This window comes from Somniosus microcephalus, chromosome 3 (assembly GCF_052327205.1).
Source record: "Somniosus microcephalus isolate GS21.2 chromosome 3, FLI_Smic_1.0, whole genome shotgun sequence".
Lineage (NCBI taxonomy): Eukaryota > Metazoa > Chordata > Chondrichthyes > Squaliformes > Somniosidae > Somniosus > Somniosus microcephalus.
Genome location: NC_140989.1, coordinates 194,954,585 through 194,974,467, shown reverse-complemented (window position 1 = coordinate 194,974,467; position 19,883 = coordinate 194,954,585). Strand labels below are relative to the sequence as shown.

The 19,883-nt window shown below is 48.2% G+C and overlaps 1 protein-coding gene across 16 annotated transcripts in view; it reads left to right on the top strand.

Moving 5' to 3' along the window:
* Positions 1–19,883, top strand: part of snx14 (sorting nexin 14) — a 278,601-nt gene that overhangs the window by 114,689 nt on the left and 144,029 nt on the right. For 10 of the 16 annotated variants that reach the window (XR_015077589.1, XR_015077591.1, XR_015077590.1 and 7 more), the window contains one exon: positions 10,595–10,787. Coding sequence is in view for 13 of the 16 variants with exons in the window: in XM_085982067.1 (XP_085838193.1) it covers positions 10,595–10,787 (193 nt within the window). In the remaining 3 variants the exon portion in view is untranslated. The remainder of the gene's footprint in view (positions 1–10,594; positions 10,788–19,883) is intronic. The other 6 variants (XM_085982066.1, XM_085982063.1, XM_085982074.1 and 3 more) reach the window with 1 other exon arrangement.

Below are 19,883 nucleotides of genomic sequence, written 5' to 3'. Positions count from 1 at the left end.
CCCTGGCCAAGAGCAAATTTATAAAAGCGTTGATACTGTTTGTGACAGTGCTGATGCGGTACACTACCCCACTGAGTTCCTCAACTCATTGCAGCCTTCAGGAACGCCTCCTCACGAACTGGTACTGAAGGAAGGCACCCCCATCATGCTCCTAAGAAACATATCTCCACCAAAGTTGTGCAATGGAACCAGACTGGCAGTCAAAAAGCTCATGCCAAATCTCATTGAGGCTACCATCATCTCAGGCTGCGCCAGAGGGGAGGATGTTCTCATTCCTCGAATTCCAATGATACCAACTGACTTGCCATTTCAATTCAAAAGGCAACAGTTTCCTGTGACAATTTCTTTTGCAATGTCAATCAAGGCACAGCGGCAGACTTTGAAGGTTGCTGGCATCAACTTACTCACGCCCTGTTTTTCACATGGCCAGTTGTACGTGGCATGTTCAAGAGTTGGTGCGTCAAGGAATCTGTTTATTTTAACACCCTCAGGAAAAACAGAAAATATTGTCTATCAACAGGCTCTCCAATAACGCAGAGTGCTTTCACCTTCGTCTACTCCTCCATGAGGTTGCTGGCCCAACATCATTTAATCACCTCAAAACTCTCACTGGCCATCTCTGTGCCTCCTTTAGAAAAGCTTGCCGCAGGAGAGGACTCATTCAGGATGACATTCATTGGCATGCAATGATGACAGAAGCTGCTCTGTCTTACTCCCCCAAAAGGCTACGAAATCTCTTTGTGGCCATCCTTCGCTCTAATAGATTCATTGCACTGGCTGTTGCCTCATCAGGAATCGCTGCAACTCTTCTCCAAGGAGGTCGCACTGCCCACTCAACCTTTGCTCTCCCTCTGCATCTGACAAGACAACAACACCCAGTGTGTCACATTACCAAAGGAACTGCTGCTGCTGAGCTGCTTCAAAAGTCTAAACTCATTGTGTGGGATGAGTGTACAAAGGCCCACAAGAGGGGACTTGAAGCACTCAACAGCACTCTTCAAGATCTGAGAGGCTGCATACCTACTACAAGATTACACATATAACAGTGTAATGTTGAATACATTTATTGATTACAAAATCACTCTGTACAATACCAACCCTATTGGGTTTGCAAACCTTTACCAGAGGGAGTATTCACTCAGTCTTTGGTTGTAACTCCAGCATATTGTCAAATGTTCTATTGTTCTACATTATTGGAATAAATGTTCACTGTTGATTTCTAAACTGACCTCTAAATGCCTCAGATAGAATCTTTTATTTCCCTATTCAACTCATGCACTGAAACTTTGTGAATAATGTAATATCACTCCTGGGTGCTTAGGAAGAGTTCTTCAATCCCAACAGTTTAAAAAACAGTTTTATAAACATGCCACAGGGTTCTTGAGTTCCCTCGGCACTGCCGGGCACTCCAGCTAGTATATTTTTATATAACAGTAGATGTGCAAGGTGATTTAGAAAGAGTTAAAATGAAACCAATTAAACTTCGAAATAGAGACTGGAGCCTCAAGTTGCAGGCCATGACTGTCTCCAACAAGAGAGAGTTTAACCACCTCCTCTTTGATCCACAGATTGATCCAGCCAGGAGACATAAGCTTTGTTCTCCTTGCTAATCAATTTATTCCTCCATTCTAGCACAAAGGAAGATGGTTGTGGTGGTTGCCACATCACATCACAACCCCAGGACATCACTGCAGGAGTTCCTCAGGGCAGTGTCCTAGGCCCAACCATCTTCAGCTGCTTCATCAATGACCTTCCCTCCATCATAATGTCAGAAGTGGGGATGTTCGTTGATGATTGCACAGTGTTCAGTTCCATTCGCAACCCCTCAGAAAATGAAGCAGTCCATACCCGCATGCAGCAAGACCTGGATGACATTCCGGCTTGGGCTGATGTGTAGCGCGAATGTACTTGCCACCTAAGTGCCAGGCAATGACTCTCTCCAACAAGAGAGAGTTTAACCACTGCCCCTTGACATTCAGTGGTATTACCATCGTCAAATCCCCTACCATCAACATCCTGGAGGTCACCATTGACTAGAAACTCAACTGGCCCAGCCACATAAATACTGTGACAACAAGAGCAGGTCAGAGGCTGGGTATCCTGACTCCCGAAAGCCTTTCCACCATCTACAAGGCACAAGTCAGGAGTGTGATGGAATACTCTCCACTTGCCTGGATGAGTGCAGCTCCAACAGCACTCAAGAAGCTCGACACCATCCAAGACAAAGCAGCCCACTTGATTGGCACCCGATCCACCACCTTAAACATTCACTCCCTCCACCACCTGCATACCGTGGCTGCAGTGTGTACCATCTACAAGATGCACTGCAGCAACTCGCCAAGGCTTCTTCGGCAGCACCTCCCAAACCCGTGACCTCTACCACATAGAAGGACAAGGGCAACAGGCGCATGGGAACGCCCCCACCTCCAGGTTCCCCTCCAAGTCACACACCATCCTGACTTGGAAGTATATCGCCGTTCCTTCATCGTCGCTGGGTCAAAATCCTGGAACTCCCTAACGGCTCTGTGGGAGCGCCTTCAATACATGGACTGCAGCGGTTCAAGAAGGCGCTTCATCACCACCTTCTCAAGGGCAATTAGGGATGGGCAATAAATGCTGGCCTTGTTGGAATTCATTATGCCAAATGGTTGTACCACTGAAGAACTTTGTCCTTGGAGGAATTGGGTGTAAATAAACTCTTGTGAATCTATTGCGAGAGACACGATTTCTGAGTGAAATAAATGTAACTCCGAAATCGCAGGATTTGTTTGGGAGCGTTTGCTGACAGCGCATCGGGTGAAATTCTTGAGTAGCGCAGTTCCAGTCTTCCAAGCCGCGCATGCGTCCTGCGATTTTCAAAGTGAAAAAAACATAAGCAACGTAAAGATGGCGACGGTGCGAAGCACCTGTAACTTTTTAATACAGAATAGGCAGCAAATTGATGGAGAGGATAGCAATGGCAGAGAATGGCTGAAAGTCGTACGGGAGAGTGGGCAAAATGCGGAGAATGGGCCGCTGAACAGTTGACTAACAGGAGAGTAAACAACAGTGGGCATAGAAGCATCGGTTCAAAAGGGGAAGCAGCAAGTGTGAAATAGTGGGCTTAAGGCAAGAGAGAACTGTGTATTCTGGAGCGTGCGCTGTGGTACTCCCAGCAGTTGGAGGAATGAGTGCGAGGGCAGAAGCAGGTCCTCGATAATTACTGGTGTAAAAGAGTGGGGGAGGACGGCCAACCCAGAGTCATAGTCGTAACGGCATAGAAGGAAGCCATTCGGCTCATCGAGTCCGTGCCGGCTCTCTGTAGAGCAATCCAGTCAGTCCCATTCCCCTGCTCTGTCCCCGTAGCCCTGCAAGCTTATTTCCCTCAAGTGCCTATCCAGTTTCCTCTTGAAAACATTGAGTGTGTCCGCTTCCACCACATCCGTCGGCAGCGAGTTCCAGGTCCTTGCCACTCGCTGCGTAAAAAAGTTTTTCCTCACGTCTCCCCTGTATTTCTTGCCCAAAACCTTAAATCTGTGTCCCCTAGTCCTTGTACTGTCAATTAGTGGGAACAGCCTTTCCCTGTCTAGCCTATCCAAACCCGTCATAATCTTGTACACCTCTATCAAATCACCCCTCAACCTCCTTTGCTGTAATGAAAACAAATCCAGCTTCTACAACCTGTCCTTGTAGCTAAGATTCCTCATCCCCAGAGCCATTCTGGTAAATCTCCTTACTACCCGTTTACTGTTTACATGCCGGTAGAAGATTTTTGGGTTCCCTTTTATGTTAACCGCCATTCTACTCTCATTCTCTCTTTGCCAATCTTATTTTCATCTTCACTTCCCCTCTCAACTTACTGTATTTGGTTTGGTTCTCCCTTGAAGAATTCACCTGACACGGTGGCATAGTGGTTAGCACTGTTGCCTCACAGCGCCAGGGACCCGGGTTCGAATCCGGCCTCGGGTGACTGTCTGTGTGGAGTTTGCACATTCTCCCCGTGTTTGCGTGGGTTTTCTCCGGGTGCTCCGGTTTCCTCCCACAGTCCAAAGATGTGCGGGTTAGGTTGATTGGCTATGATAAATTGACCCTTAGTGTTAGGGGGATTAAATACGTGGGGTTACGGGGATCGGGTGGGATATGTGTTGATGTAGGGGTTACGGGGATCGGGTGGGATATGTGTCGGTGCAGGCTCGATGGGCCGAAATGGCCTCTATCTGCACTGGGGTTTCTGTGAATCTGTGAATCTCCTCCTTAAAGATCACCCATTGTTCTGTTACAGTTTTTCCTGTCAGTCCTTGGTTCCATTTTACCCTGGCTAGATCCTTTCGCATCCCATTGAAGTTAGCCCTATTCCAGTTTAGAAGTTCCACTCTAGATTGTTCCTTGCTCCTCTCCATTGCTAATCTAAATCTTATGATATGATGATCACTCATACCCAAGTGTTCTCCCACAGACACTTGGTCGACCTGGCCCACCTCCCAGCACCAAATCCAGCAATGCCTCCTTCCGAGTTGGGCCAAGAACATACTGGTCAAGGAAATTCTCCTGAACGCATTTCAGAAATTCCTCCCCCTCCTTTCTCTTTTCCGTAGCATTATCCCAATTGATATTTGGGTAATTAAAGTCCCTCTATAGCTCTTGCATATCTGTGATTTCCCTGCAGGTTTGCTCCTCTACCTCCCTCTCACTATTTGGAGGCTTGTAGAATACCCCCAGTAGCGTGATCATACCTTTTTGCTCCTCAACTCTAACCAAATCAATTCTGTCCTTGTCCCTTTAAGAACATCCTCCCTTTCCAACACTACAATGTCTTCCTTAATCAGTACTGCCACCCCACCTCCCTTTTTTCCTTCCCTATCTTTTCTGAACACCTTGTACCCTTGAATATTAAGTACCCAGTCCTCACCTTTTTTAAGCCACATCATCATATTGCCACGCGGCAAATTGTGCTTGTAGCTCACCAACCTTATTCACCACACTTTGTGCGTTTACGTACAGGCATTCTAAACCCATTTTTGAATTTTTCTTATTCTGCTCCTATCTAATATAGTACCACTTCCGCCTCTAAGTACTACTTTCTTCTCTAGTACTATCCAACACACTCACTCTTTTATGCACCTTACTCCTCTTTTCTACTCCTATATGCTGGTGCCCATCCCCTTGCCAAGCTAGTTTAAACCCTCCCCAATGCACTAGCAAACCTCCCCGGGAGTATATTGGTCCCGGCTCTGTTGAGGTGTAACCCGCCCGGCTTGTACCTGTTGCCTGGCACCACCACCTCCACAGCAACTTGAAAAAAAGTCGAGTCAGCCTTGAGTCTCTCAGCAAATTATCAACAACAAAAAATCTACACTTTTCAAAATCGTGCCAACAACAAAAAACTTGGCAAAGTAGTAGATGATGATGAGGATAGTTATAGGCTTCAGGCTGACATAGACAGTTTGGTTAAATGGGCAGAAGCATGGCGGATGGAGTTCAATGCGGAAAAATGTGAAGTGATACACTTTGGCAGGGCTAATATGGAAAGACAGTATACTATAAATGGCACGAATTTGAAAAGTGTAGATGAGCAGAGAGACCTTGGTGTCCATATACACAAATCCTTAAACGTGGCCGGGCAAATTGAAAAGGTGGTCAAAAAAGCATAATGGTGACTTGGGCTTATAAATAGAGGAATAGAATATAAAAGCAAAGAGATCATGCTAGAACTTTATAAATCACTGGTTAGGCCTCAGCTGCAGTATTGTGGACAATTCTGGGCCCCACACTTCAGGAAAGATGTAAATTCCTTAGAAAGGGTGCAGAGGAGGTTTACCAGGATGTTGCCAGGGATGAGGGACTTCAGTTATGAGGAGGGGTTGGAAAAGTTAGGACTGTTCTCCTTGGAACAGAGAAGGTTAAGCGGTGACCCAATAGAGATTATCAAGATGGTGAGGTTTTGATAGAGCAGCGAGAGAAAAACTATTCCCTCTGGTGAGTGGGTCAATAACCAGAGGTCAGAGATTCAAAATCATTGGAAAAAGATTAGAGGGGAGATGAGAATTTTTTTTATTGAGTGTTGTGATCTGGAACACTCGACCTGAAAAGGTGGTGGAAGCTGATTCCATCAATAATTTTAAAAGGGAGTTGGATGGGTGCTTGAGGATGAGGAACTTACAGGGTTACGAACAAAAAGATGGGGTATGGAACTGAGTACGACTGCTCGTTCTAAGAGTCAGGACAGGCTCGACGGGCCGAATGGCCTCCTTCTATGCTGTCAGTTTATATGAATCTAAAACAAGAACTTGAATTTCTATAGCGCCTTTAACATAGTAAAACATCCTAAGGCGCCTCACAGGAGCGTTATCAAACAAAATTTGACACCGAGCAACATAAGGCGATATTAGGACAGGCAGAGGTAGGTTTTAAAGAGCGTCTTAAAGGAGGAGTGAGAGGCTTAGGGAGGGAATTCCAGAGCCTAGGGCCCTGGCAGCTGAAGGCACGGCCGCCAATGGTGGAGCGATTAAAATCAGGGATGCGCAAGAGGCCGGAATTGGAGCAGCGCAGAGATCTCGGGAGGGTTGTCGGGCTGGAGGAGATTATGTTCCGGAAAGAGTAACATGTCAAAAGCAGAGCGAGGCCGGCTTGCGAGTGATGCGACAGCGGAGCCACAGATCCAACCCACCAGCCCTGAGAGCATGTGCTGCTGCACGGCCAGCTGTTAGTTCAAGAGGTGAGGGGGCTTTGTGGGGAGGGTGCTCCCCAGGGACAGGGGACTTGTGTATGTGCGGGGTCGCCTGGGAGAATCCGGGGGGTGGGTTGCTGCGTGTTGCCCCTGGAGGCTAGTATTGGTATTGATGATCCAAGGTGACCCGGACCTAGAGCGAGGAGTCCCCCCGCCCCCCGGAGTGACTTAAACTGAAATGCATAGCAATGAGGTGATAACGGGTAGGATTTTTAATAAGTTTTTTGTAAAGCATTTTCAGATGCAGTAATATAGTTTTTGTAAAGAGCTCTGAGATGGTCAGAAATTAAATAAACCACTAATGAAGTTTATAAACCAACTGTCAAGCTATATAGGTTTATGTTTGGGGAAAAAATAGCAACTCATGATTTCTATACCAAATCTCTTGAATTTTAAGAGTTTGTCTCTTGATTCATGAGACGGTGAGATTGGCAATACTCCAAATGGACCATCAGAGGACCAGGAGACGACTGTTCACGCCTTACCTGCTTCAGTATTAGAAATTCATATCTTAATTGCCTGACAATTGTGGGGGGAAAAGTATTTGATGACCAAATGAGTCTGTTTTAACACCAAAGTAACTTCAGGGCACCGATTTTTCACCATCTCCAGGATGGGGTCAAGATGAGCCCATATAGCCACTGGGTCGTGCCTTCTACTTGGGGAGATCGTACTAAAGGGCATGGGGGGCTGGTCCTGCACATAGAGAACACCAGTGTGGAGGGTCACTTGTTGGTGTCACAACCCAAAAGGGTCTCTGCCTGCAGAAGAAGGCATAAGAAATCTGTTCTCCATGCTCAGCAACAAATCTCTGGTGGCGGTTGAGCAGGGAGTCACAGAGTAACCTCCTCTGTTTCTTCACCTTCTGGAGAGTGATTGTGTTCTTCTTTCCTGTGGTCAGTCTGCTGACATCATCTCTGAGGTAGAACTGTCTCACAGTCTTCCTCTTGTTTGTGGTGGTTTCTCGAGAGCCGATCTTTGGTTTTCTCCAAGCTTTGTATGAGAAGCCAATGCTCTTCTGGCACAGCAGCTGGAATTTGTATTTTCTGATCAGCTTTCCCGTCAGTATGTTTGCAAAAACCTGTTTGGATTTTGTTCCTTTGCCTGCATTGTACTTTTCCTTTAAATCTCCCACAAGAGCAAAGTGGAATTTCAGAGCTTTCTTGACTGGAGAGTGGACTGTGTAACCTTGGAGGATCTCTTTTGTCTTCGTTCCTGGGCTTTCGGAATTTGCAACTCCACCCCGCAGACGGAAATAACGTTTCTTATACATGTTGCATTGTCGTTTGCTTTCCTCAAGCTTATCTTCCAACTTCTGAATTTTCCTCTGGCTCCTTTGTGCATCTCTCCTGCGTGCTCTCCTCCCTTGTCGTAGTTGTCTGTCAAATATATTGGTGTAATATGTCAGAATAGTTATCCAATCATGTCTTCAATTATATTAAAATCATTCAAATATCTAATTTAATCAGTTTCTATGATCAATTTCTCATTTCCCTTCCTATGAAATGACTAACACCAATGTCTTCAGTTCTACCTTGAGATGCTGGGTGAACTCTCTGGAGATGATGGGGGGGTCAAGACTGTCTCTCCTGTTCTCATATCTTGCCTGTGTCTTGCCTGGTTGACTCGCCATGCCTTGCGCTGACCTCTCTTTGCCCTTTCACTGAGATCATTTATTTTCTTTCTTTTTTTTGTTGCTATATCATTGGCATAACCCTGACGCCTTTCTTCTAAGTACTTTGCTCGACGTGTAGGGTCTGCATCCCTGCGCTGTCTGTAAAGCCTCTGCTTCTCAGCTGCACTCAATTTCGCCATACCTGACAAAAGGAACAATAACAATAACAATAGGAAGTTATGAAAATGAAACAATATGTGCTATTTTGCCCTAATAACTTTTGTTGAAGCTTTTATAAAAGCTCATTTACACAAAAACGTCACTGGTGTTACTGATTGTCATTGGTGTTACCAGGAGGAGTAGTAACACCAATGACGGTAACACCAATGACAATTTGCAGAAAAAATGTTTTTTACAAAATGGACGCCACCGTACCTCAGACCACATGTATTCAATCATATTAAAATCATTCAAATATCTAATTTAATCAATTTCTATGATCAATTTCTCATTTCCCTTCCTATGAAATGACTAACACCAATGACATACTTAAAAGCCTCGCATTAAATTATCAACTAAATCATCAAATTTATAACAAATGAAGAGAGACAGCAGACTCACCAGGTGCCTCTGTTGGTCGCACTTCCTCCAATGACCTCTTGAACCAGGAAGTACTTCCAAAAGTCATTGCATTTTTTCAAAATAGTGTGTTTTGTGAAGCAGTAACACCAATGACATAACATGGGGTTACCGCTATTACTGTTATATTATTTATAATATTTAGTTGGTATTTTAGTTTTTTTAGGTTTCCATTCCATAAATGTGACATTTGTGTTTACTTAATGACATTTAAAGTAGGAGAAAAATATATTTTTAAACTCAGAATATGTCTCTAAACTTCCATACATGATCTGAGTGACAAGCAAATTGCTTGCACTTGGTATTTTATATAAATGATAAAAAACAAGCATTGCTCATTACATGACTCAAATATGTTTTATTATTAAAAGAACAGTGTATATTTATCAAAAATATATATTACATGTGATCATTAAGTTCATTTAAAGTATTTTGCTTGCTGCAAAGGTGAGAGACAGGAATGCCACCGTTTCTGTAGAATGACCCAAAGACAATTGTATGACCGAAGCAGCCCTGCGTTCCTCCGTTCTCTGATTCACAGTCTGTACCATGAGTGATGGCTAGCAGGGTTTCAGTCTGACAGTCTCACCCAGGTTCCCCTCCCATTTATTTTAATGCCATTCGAGTCTATATTTTAATGGAAGGCTCGATATGAAAGTTTGTAGGAATGCAAGGTGAAATATTGGTACATAATAATTATATTTATGTGCAAGTTAAATGTTTCAATGCATTCTTAACCTTTTCCTATTTAAATGGAATATAAATACAAATCCTGGTATTCTCTCTACATTCTATAAAATAGCTGTAAACTGTCCCGTTTATATCACCTCTAGAGGGCTCTCCAGTACAAGAATTCCTGCTTGGCATTCTTTGTATAAAAATGCTGTAAAAATTGGTTTGTGGCAAGTGCAGCTTTCTCTAAAATGGCTATTTGTGATTAACAAAAGTAATCTAATTGCGCAATTGGGATTTATAAAGAGTCACGTGCTTGTACTTTATAGTCTTTCACAATTTTCTTTTCTGTCCTGAAGGTGTTGACTCCTGCAGGGGTATGATTCCATGAGCACCAGCAGCCCTCTGTATCTTCCCTAATTGGCCACTTTCCATGGATGTGCTTAGGCGGAGAGTGTTGGTTTGAAATTCAACAGTGGAAGGCTTCACAATGGAGCCTGACCATCATCTTCTTTCAGCACTTTCTGGCAGAAGCACCCTGGATAGCCATTAGGAGCAGGAACCCTGGCTGATCGTTTTTTCTTCCTTCCTTTCTTTTCTCCCCCAAACCCCTCCCCAGATCCTGCAGCGCTGAGGCCAATTGTAGCACTACTGCTCCTCCCTTAATGTCTGGAAAGCATTGCTCTACAACATGATGTATCTTTATCCACTAGACCAATGGGGAAGCCTCCATATGTTTCTATAGAGTTTTATTCTCATATATATAATATAAATAAATATATATATATTGTATATAGATATATATACATCTGTGAATGTGGTTATTTTACCAAACACCTTTTCTTCCCTTTGTATCCCCAACCGTATACATGACATGGAAATTGATATTTGGTAATGACTTTTTTAACACTATCAACTCTGTGGAAAAATTGGTACTTCATGTTAATCCTTGCCTGTTGCAGGTTGAAGAAGCAACGATGGTTTCTGAGGATGATTTACTTGAAGAATTGGCGATCACTCCCAATGCTCACCGGAACCTCTCGGCATGGAAAATAAGCATTCCGTATGTGGACTTCTTCTTTGACAGTAAAAAAGAGAAAATCCCAGTCTTCTGTATTGATGTGGATCGAAATGACGAAGGGTCAGGTAAGATGGGTGTGTTTCTTTCGCTCTTCCTCTCCCCTGCCCCACTCCCCTTTTCTAATTCTTGCTGGGGTACAGTCTCCTGAGTGTGGCAGCCCATTCGTACTACACCCAAAAGGCCATTCTTTATCTGTCACCTACATGGGGAGTTTTAGACTGTACAAATAGCACAGTTGAGCCTAATGTTTTTGTGCACTCTCAGCAACCAGGGACCTTGGTTGATTTTTCTCTTACTTCCTCTCCCTCCACAAAGCCAGTCGCACCGAGGCCACGTCACCCCACCACCGCCTTCATACGTTGGCCCTAAGTTTGATCCCCAGTCTGTACCGAGTTAGTTGACCTCAGCTGGGGTGGTGTTGGGGAGCTACAGTTGGCCTGAGTTCGGGAGGTGAAGACTGGCCAAGTTTCTACTTCTGATTATGACAGGGGATCTGTCTCCGAGGTAAAAAGAGTACAGTGCTGAGGAGGCACAACGTGGCTGGGCCATCGATGAGTGTGGAAAGGAATGTGCTGCTTTCTTTCTTATAACCAAGGACAGCTTCGATATGCCCAGGAATAAGCCTTCAATGTGCAAACTCCTGATGTTATTTAAGCAGCACCGTGGCCCACGGAATGGGGAAAGCTGCTAAACCTTTGGGGAAACCTGACTCCTAGGGGATTTCAGGCAGATAACAGTGATTTCTATCAGTACAATAAAATAAATTGTTTCTTACCAAATTATGATATAAAATAGTGGGAACTCAACCTCCTGGGCTCGTTGAAGTTCTGACCACATAGTGATTGTGGAATCACTATATGGACAAAGTAAAGCCCTGTTGCCATACCACATGAGGCAAGAAGGTACTCTTCCAAAACGACAGCTCTTCACTCTTCTGGCCAAGACCAATATTAATAACAAATCTTTCTTAAACTATGTCAGTTTAAGAAAGAGGCTGTATTGCATAAACTCCTACAGGAATTGAACCCTAGTTGGTACTGGTAGTTTAACATAAAGAGCTTGCAATTCTGTATAACTCTCTCTCTACAGAAACACACGCACATATATATAAAATGTAGTTGACATTGGATGGGAAGGGGAAACCATGATCAAAGAGGTTTTTCAGGGGGCTTTTTGAAAGTAGGGGCCAGGAAGTAAGGTGTGGCAGTGTTTAGGGAGGGCGTCCCATAGGACGGGTGCATAGCGATTGGAAAAAGTGAAGAGAGTGAGAAGTCGGCTATTATTTGAGGAGTGGAGGTCTGACAGAAACATTTTAAAATTGTATTTTTATATGAAGTAGTGGCTAGGTCAGGGCCGTTGGATTTTTAAATTGGAGCCATGGCTGCTGTTTCTGATGGGATCTCCTTTGTTCTTGCCTTGAGAGGGAATATACAAGACTGGTTAGGGGCAGGCATGAGCTAATTAAGATTTTTGCAGCCACTAAAAAATGTGTTGGGACAAACACAATTTCAGTATGCTTTGTCGAGGTCTAAACTGGCAACCCATCAAACAGCTTTCCATTTCTAACCGACCCGGAGTGAGGAAAATAATTCATATTGGTCCGGAATTTGCGGTCAGCGGCAAAGCAACGCCACTCGCTGCTGACCTCAAGTGTGCTGCCTTCAAAGATCTAGCGATCTCTGGTGTGAATTTCAGCTCTCCCGACCTTTGAATCTGGCACCAAATCAAGCAAATCCTAAGCGTCCAGCAACAGTGATGTCATCAAACTGGCTTAGCAGCCAATCACATTGAAGAATTCTCACAGACCGCAAACCAGGAAGTAAAATGCGCAGATTCTAATTTACTCTTTTTAAATGTTAGAGAGCAAAATAAAGATTGGGACATACACATGATTAAGGTAGAAGCTGAAATATCATAAACAAACTTAAAAAAAAATTATATTAAAAACTTGTAATTAATTTTATTAAAGAAAAAATGTTGTATTCCACAAAAATAAAATTAGTTTTTCAGGGCCAGAACGGTTGTTGAGCACTCAGTATACCGTTAAAAACTCAGTTACACCTCTCAACAATGCTTAAAGTTTCAGGTTTTTTTTAACCGCGATATTCCATCATAATAGGGGAAGTTTTTGTCTTTGTATGTGATTTCAACTGATTGCCAGCTCTGGGGTGTTCCACATTGAGCAGAGCATTGAATGACTGAGCGCAGCTTCAGGATTTCCGTGTTTATCTGCGCGTGCACTAAATCCTGAAGTTGCTGTCCGTTTCAGACAGGTAATGACGTTTTGTCTTTCCCACCTGGCTGGAGCTCAGAAAGGACAATCGAGGGGGAGGATTGTATGGCAGGAACAGAACTTCAGCCTGGACACGGCCCTTCAGGGCCACACTGAGAGGGGTAAACGGCACTTTGGTCTTTCTCGTCTCTCTTCACTGACAGCAAAGTTGCCTTGCAGATTAATCTTGAGGCGTGTAAAAAATGTGTCCCAGCCGCTCTCTTCCACGATTCAGAGCTCCTAGGCATGGATCAGAAGGCTCCTTTACAACGACGTTCAGGCTTGGGCTGATAAGTGGCAGGTAACATTTGCGCCACAAAAGTGCCAGGCAATGACTATCTCCAACAAGCAAGAGTCTAAACACTACTCCTTGACATTCAATGGCATTACCATCACCGAATCCCCCACCATCAACATCCTGGGGGTCACCATTGACCAGAAACTTAACTGGACCTGCCACATAAATACTGTGGCAACAAGAGCAGGTCAGAGGCTGGGTACTCTCCAAAGCCTTTCTACCATCTACAAGGCACAAGTAAGGAGTGTGATGGAAAACTCTCCACTTGCCAGGATGAGTGCAACTCCAACAACACTCAAAAAGCTCGACTCCATCCAGGACAAAGCAGCCCGCTTGATTGGCACCCCATCCACCACCTTAAACAGTCACTCCCTCCACCACCGGCGTACCATGGCTGCAGTGTGTACCATCTACAAGATGCACTGCAGCAACTCACCAAGGCTTCTTCGGCAGCACCTCCCAAACCCACGACCTCTTCCACCTAGAAGGACAAGGGCAGCAGACGCATGGGAACACCACCACCTCCAAGTCACACATCATCCTGACTTAGAAGTATATCGCCGATCCTTCATCGTCACTGGGTCAAAATCCTGCAACTCCCTCCCTAACAGCACAGTGTGAGTACCTTCACCCCACGGACTGCAGTGGTTCAAGAAGGCGGCTCACCAGCACCTTCTCGAGGGCAATTAGGAATGGGCAGTAAATGCTGGCCTTGCCAGCGACACCCATATCCCATAATAACGAATTTTTAAAAACTGCTTAGAGTCAGGAAGAACAACATTGAATGCTGGACACATGCTGGCAAATCAGAGATTGGTGTAAAACTGCGATCTGTTCCTGACAAAGTGAAACGGCAGGGTGAAGTTTCCAGTCTAAAAATGACTTAATATATTCTGCAAAATGCAGGCCATTGATTTACAGGGTTGTTGGGAAAAGAGCAGGGTTGCTTCAAGAAAACTTGCATAGTTTCATGATTGAGTCACACACACAAATTTGATCGAGAGTTTAATCTTTAAATGGAATAAACCATATGTGACACAGATTGCAAAACCATCTTTATTTATTAAACTATTTATTTTTGAGTGACCTACTTCAAAACAGACCCTGTGTTAAACCAAAATGAATGCTAGTCAGTCCTTCTGAGTGGTACTTGCCAGATCTCGTAATGCTCACCAGAAGCTGGGAGTTCTTAATAGCACTGCTAAGCCTACAAACAAAGCTATCTCTCGAGTGCAGCAAACTGCAATAACGCAAACCTTACAGATGATGGTGTGTTTTATTGTTTAGTGTTTAAAAAATCTGGGCTTTAAGATGTCCCCAGTTGCATTTCTGACTGCTACTTTATTGTATACTAGCTGAAGTGCCCGGCAGTGCCATAGAGTCATAGAGTTATACAGCACAGAAAGAGGCCCTTCGGCCCATCGTGTCTGCGCCGTCCATCAATCCCTGTCCAGCCTAATCCCATTTTCCAGCATTTGGTCCATAGCCTTGTATGCAATGGCATTTCAAGTGCTCATCCAAATGCTTCTTGAATGTTGTGAGGGTTCCTGCCTCTACCACCCTTTCAGGCAGTGAGTTCCAGATTCCAACCACCCTCTGGGTGAAAAAGTTCCTCCTCAAATCCCCTCTAAATCTCCTGCCCCTTACCTTGAATCTATGCCCCCTTGTTATTGACCCCCCTACTAAGGGGAAAAGTTCCTCTTTATCTACCCTATCTATGCCCCTCATCATTTTGTACACCTCAATCAGGTCCCCCCTCAGCCTTCTTTGCTCCAAGGAAAACAACCCCAGCCTGTTTAGTCTTTCTTCATAGCTGAGGCGCTCCACCCCAGGTAACATCCTGGTGAATCTTCTCTGCACCCTCTCCAAAGCAATCACATCCTTCCTATAGTGAGGCGACCAGAACTGCACACAGTACTCCAGCTGTGGCCTCACCAGCGTTTTGTACAGCTCCATCATAACCTCCCTGCTCTTATATTCTATGCCTCGGCTAATGAAGGCAAGTATCCAATATGCCTTTTTAACCACCTTATCTACCTGTTCCGCTGCCTTCAGGGATCTATGTACATGTACACCAAGGTCCCTCTGACCCTCTGTACTTCCTAGGGTCCTACCACTCATTGTGTATTCCCTTGCCTTATTTGTCCGTCCAAAATGCATCACCTCGCATTTTTCAGGGTTAAATTCCATTTGCCACTTTTCCGCCCATCTGACCAACCCGTTTATATCGTCCTGTAGCCTGAGGCTTTCCTCCTCGCAATTTACCACCCCACCAATTTTCGTGTCATCTGCGAACTTACTGATCATACCTTTTACATTCTCATCCAAATCATTTATGTAGATCACAAACAGCAAGGGACCCAGCACCGATCCCTGAGGTACCCCACTGGACACAGGCTTCCAGTCACAAAAGCAACCTTCGACCATCACCCTCTGCCTCCTGCCACTCAGCCAGTTTAGGATCCAACGCGCCAAGGCACCCTGGATCCCATGGGCTCTTACCTTCTTGACCAGTCTCCTATGCGGGACTTTGTCAAAAGCTTTACTGAAGTCTTTTGAGGGCATGTTGTTGTTGGAAGAGAGAGAGCGAGCGACTGGGGGGAAGAGAGACAGCGACTGGGGGGAAAGGGGGGGAGGGGAGGGGGGAAGAGGGGGGAAAGGGAGGGGAGGGGGGAGGGAAGGGGGGAAAAGGGAGGGGGGTGGAGGGGAGGGGGAGTCCCGCCCCCCCCCGATGTCCCGCCCCCCCCCGATATCGCGAGCCCTGCCCCCTGATGTCGCGAGCCCCGCCCCCTGCCCTCCCGAGCACCGGCCTCCCGCTCTCCGGAGCCCCGCCCTCCCGAGCTCGCTTCAAGACCGCCGATTGCGGCTGTGAGAGACGGCCGGCGGGCCCGGTTGCCGGGGTAACCCTTCCCGCTCTCCAAGCCCCGCCCGAGCCGAGCGGGGAACAGAGAGAGATGCCGCGTCTCAGCTGCTCCTGCTGCGCGCGTGTATGTCCCGTGACCCGCGTGGCTGACGCCGTTGCCCCGGGTAACGTGACGGGAGGGAACTTAGCAGAAGCCGTGGGACAATTACCTAGCTCGGGCGTGGCTGGGCAGGAGAGGCCCAGGCTTTGAGGCCTAGGTTCTGAGACCTTACAAAAACGGGGAAAGGTAGGAAAAAGAATCTTCAGGTTAGAGAAAATATTTACAAATGAATGAAGTTTTTTTTAAAAACAATTTAATAAAAGCAATTTTTTTTTGCTGCAAATGTATATTTGAAAAGAAAGATGCAGAAAGCGGGAAAAAGAATGGAAGCAAGATGGCGGCTACTCACCTCGGTTCAGAACGATAAGGCCCGCCCACACACGCACCGATTGGTCGACCGTCAGGTCACCAATGCGTAGGATTGGTCAATCGTCCCGTCACTCGACTGTAGGAGGGCCCGCCCGCACGCGCCAGGAAGCCGGCGTACGATTGGTCGACCTCGAGGTCACTCTATCGCTAATGAGCGGATAATGAGATGCTAATGAGCGGAATGTTGAACGTTTTTTGGATACTGCGGGCGCAATTTTTGACCGGCCGAAACGTAAATACGCTTATGACCGTTTTGGAACGGTAAGCTTTCTTTTGACGTAACGCACGCGTAGGTACGCTCTATAACTTTCGAGTGCATAGCCGGACAGACGCAAACCAGAGGACAGACCGACAGACAGATCGATCCGTTGATATATATATATAGACTAGCTGGAGTGCCCGGCGGTGCCGAGGTTTTTTCGAGGGCATGCTGTTGTTGGAAGAGAGAGAGCGACTGGGGGGGAAGAGAGAGAGAGCGACTGGGGGGGAAGAGAGAGAGCGACTGGGGGGGAAGAGAGAGAGCGACTGGGGGGGAAGAGAGAGAGCGACTGGGGGGGAAGAGAGAGAGCGACGGGGGGGGGAAGAGAGAGAGCGACTGGGGGGGAAGAGAGAGAGCGACTGGGGGGGAAGAGAGAGAGCGACGGGGGGGAAGAGTGAGAGCGACTGGGGGGAAGAGTGAGAGCGACTGGGGGGAAGAGAGAGAGCGACTGGGGGGAAGAGAGAGAGCGACTGGGGGGGAAGAGAGAGAGCGACTGGGGGGGGAAGAGAGAGAGCGACTGGGGGGGAAGAGAGAGAGCGACTGGGGGGGAAGAGAAGAGAGCGACTGGGGGGGAAGAGATGGAGAGCGACTGGGGGGGCATAGTGGTTAGCACTATTGCCTCACAGCGCCACGGACCCGGGTTCGAATCCGGCCTTGGGTGACTGACTGTGTGGAGTTTGCACATTCTGCCCGCTGTGCGTGGGTTTCCTCCGGGTGCTCCGGTTTCCTCCCACAGTCCAAAGATGTGCGGGTTAGGTTGATTGGCCATGACAAAAATTGGCCCTTAGTGTTGGGGGGGGATTAAATACGCGGGTTACGGGGATAGGGCTTGTGTGGGATGGCTGTCGGTGTAGGGACCGGGTGCTAGGGTTTGGATGATCAGCCATGATCTCGTTGAATGGCGGAGCAGGCTCGAGGGGCCAAATGGCCTACTCCTGCTCCTATCTTCTATGTTTCTATGAAGAGAGAGAGCGACTGGGGGGGGAAAAGAGAGAGCGACTGGGGGGGGAAGAGAGAGAGCGACTGGGGGGGGAAGAGAGAGAGCGACTGGGGGGGAAGAGAGAGAGCGAGTGTGGGGGGGGAAGAGAGCGAGCGAGTGGGGGGGAAGAGAGCGAGCGAGTGGGGGGGAAGGAGAGCGAGCGAGTGGGGGGGAAGAGAGCGATGCGAGTGGGTGGGAAGAGAGCGAGCGAGTGGGGGGAGAGAGCGAGCGAGTGGGGGGGAAGAGAGCGAGCGAGTGGGGGGGAAGAGAGCGAGCGAGGTGGGGGGGAAGAGAGCGAGCGAGTGGGGGGAAGAGAGCGAGCGAGTGGGGGGGGAAGAGAGCGAGCGAGTGGGGGGGGAAGAGAGCGAGCGAGTGGGGGGGAAGAGAGCGAGCGAGGTGGGGGGGAAGAGAGCGGAGCGAGTGGGGGGGAAGAGAGCGAGCGAGTGGGGGGGAAGAGATGCGAGGCGAGTGGGGGGGAAGAGAGCGCGCGAGTGGGGCGGGGGAAGAGATGCGAGCGAGTGGGGGGGAAGAGAGCGAGCGAGTGTGGGGGGGAAGAGAGAGCGAGTGGGGGGGAAGAGAGAGCGAGTGGGGGGAAGAAGAGAGCGAGTGGGGGGGAAGAGAGAGAGAGCGACTGGGGGGAAGAGAGAGGCGACTGGGGGGGAAGAGAGAGCGACTGGGGGGAAGAGAGAGAGAGCGACTGGGGGGGAAGAGAGAGAGAGAGAGCGACTGAGGGGGAAGAGAGAGAGAGAGCGACTGGGGGGGAAGAGAGAGAGAGCGCGACGGGGGGAAGAGAGAGAGCGCGACGGGGGGAAGAGAGAGAGCGACGGGGGGTAAGAGAGCGACTGGGGGGAAGAGAGAGAGAGCGACGGGGGGGAAGAGAGAGAGAGCGACGGGGGGGAAGAGAGAGAGAGCGACTGGGGGGGAAGAGAGATAGCGACTGGGGGGGAAGAGAGCGAGCGAAGTGGGGGGGAAGAGAGCGAGCGAGTGGGGGGAAGAGAGCGAGCGAGTGGGCGGGAAGAGAGCGAGCGAGTAGTGGGGGGGAAGAGAGAGCGAGTGGGGGGGAAGAGAGCGCGAGTGGGGGGGAAGAGAGCGAAGTGGGGGGGAAGAGAGAGCGAGTGGGGGGGAAGAGAGCGAGTGGGGGGGAAGAGAGAGCGAGTGGGGGGAAGGAGAGCGAGTGGGGGGGAAGAGAAGAGAGCGACTGGGGGGGAAGAAGAGAGCGACTGGGGGGAAGAGAGAGCGACTGGGGGGAAGAGAGAGAGAGCGACTGGGGGGGAAGAGAGAGAGAGCGACTGGGGGGGAAGAGAGAGAGCGCGACTGGGGGGAAGAGAGCGCGACTGGGGGGGAAGAGAGAGAGAGACTGGGGGGAAGAGAGAGAGACTGGGGGGAAGAGAGAGAGCGACTGGGGGGGGGAAGAGAGAGAGCGACTGGGGGGGAAGAGAGCGACTGGGGGGAAGAGAGCGACTGGGGGGGAAGAGAGAGAGCGACTGGGGGGGAAGAGAGCGAGCGACTGGGGGGGAAGAGAGCGAGCGAGTGGGAAGAGAGAGAGCGACTGGGGGGAAGAGATGAGAGCGACTGGGGGGGAAGAGAGAGAGCGACTGGGGGGGAAGAGAGAGAGCGACTGGGGGGGAAGAGAGAAGAGAGCGACTGGGGGGGAAGAGAGAGAGAGAGCGACGGGGGGGAAGAGAGAGAGAGAGCGACTGGGGGGGAAGAGAGAGAGAGCGACTGGGAGGGGAGAGAGAGAGAGAGAGCGACTGGGGGGGAAGAGAGAGAGAGCGACTGGGGGGGAAGAGAGAGAGAGAGCGACTGGGGGGGAAGAGAGAGAGAGAGAGCGACTGGGGGGGAAGAGAGAGAGAGCGACTGGGGGGGAAGAGAGAGAGAGCGACTGGGGGGGAAGAGAGAGAGCGACTGGGGGGGGAAGAGAGAGAGCGACGGGGGGGAAGAGAGAGAGCGACGGGGGGAAGAGAGAGCGACTGGGGGGGGAAGAGAGAGAGAGAGAGAGCGACTGGGGGGAAGAGAGAGAGAGAGAGAGC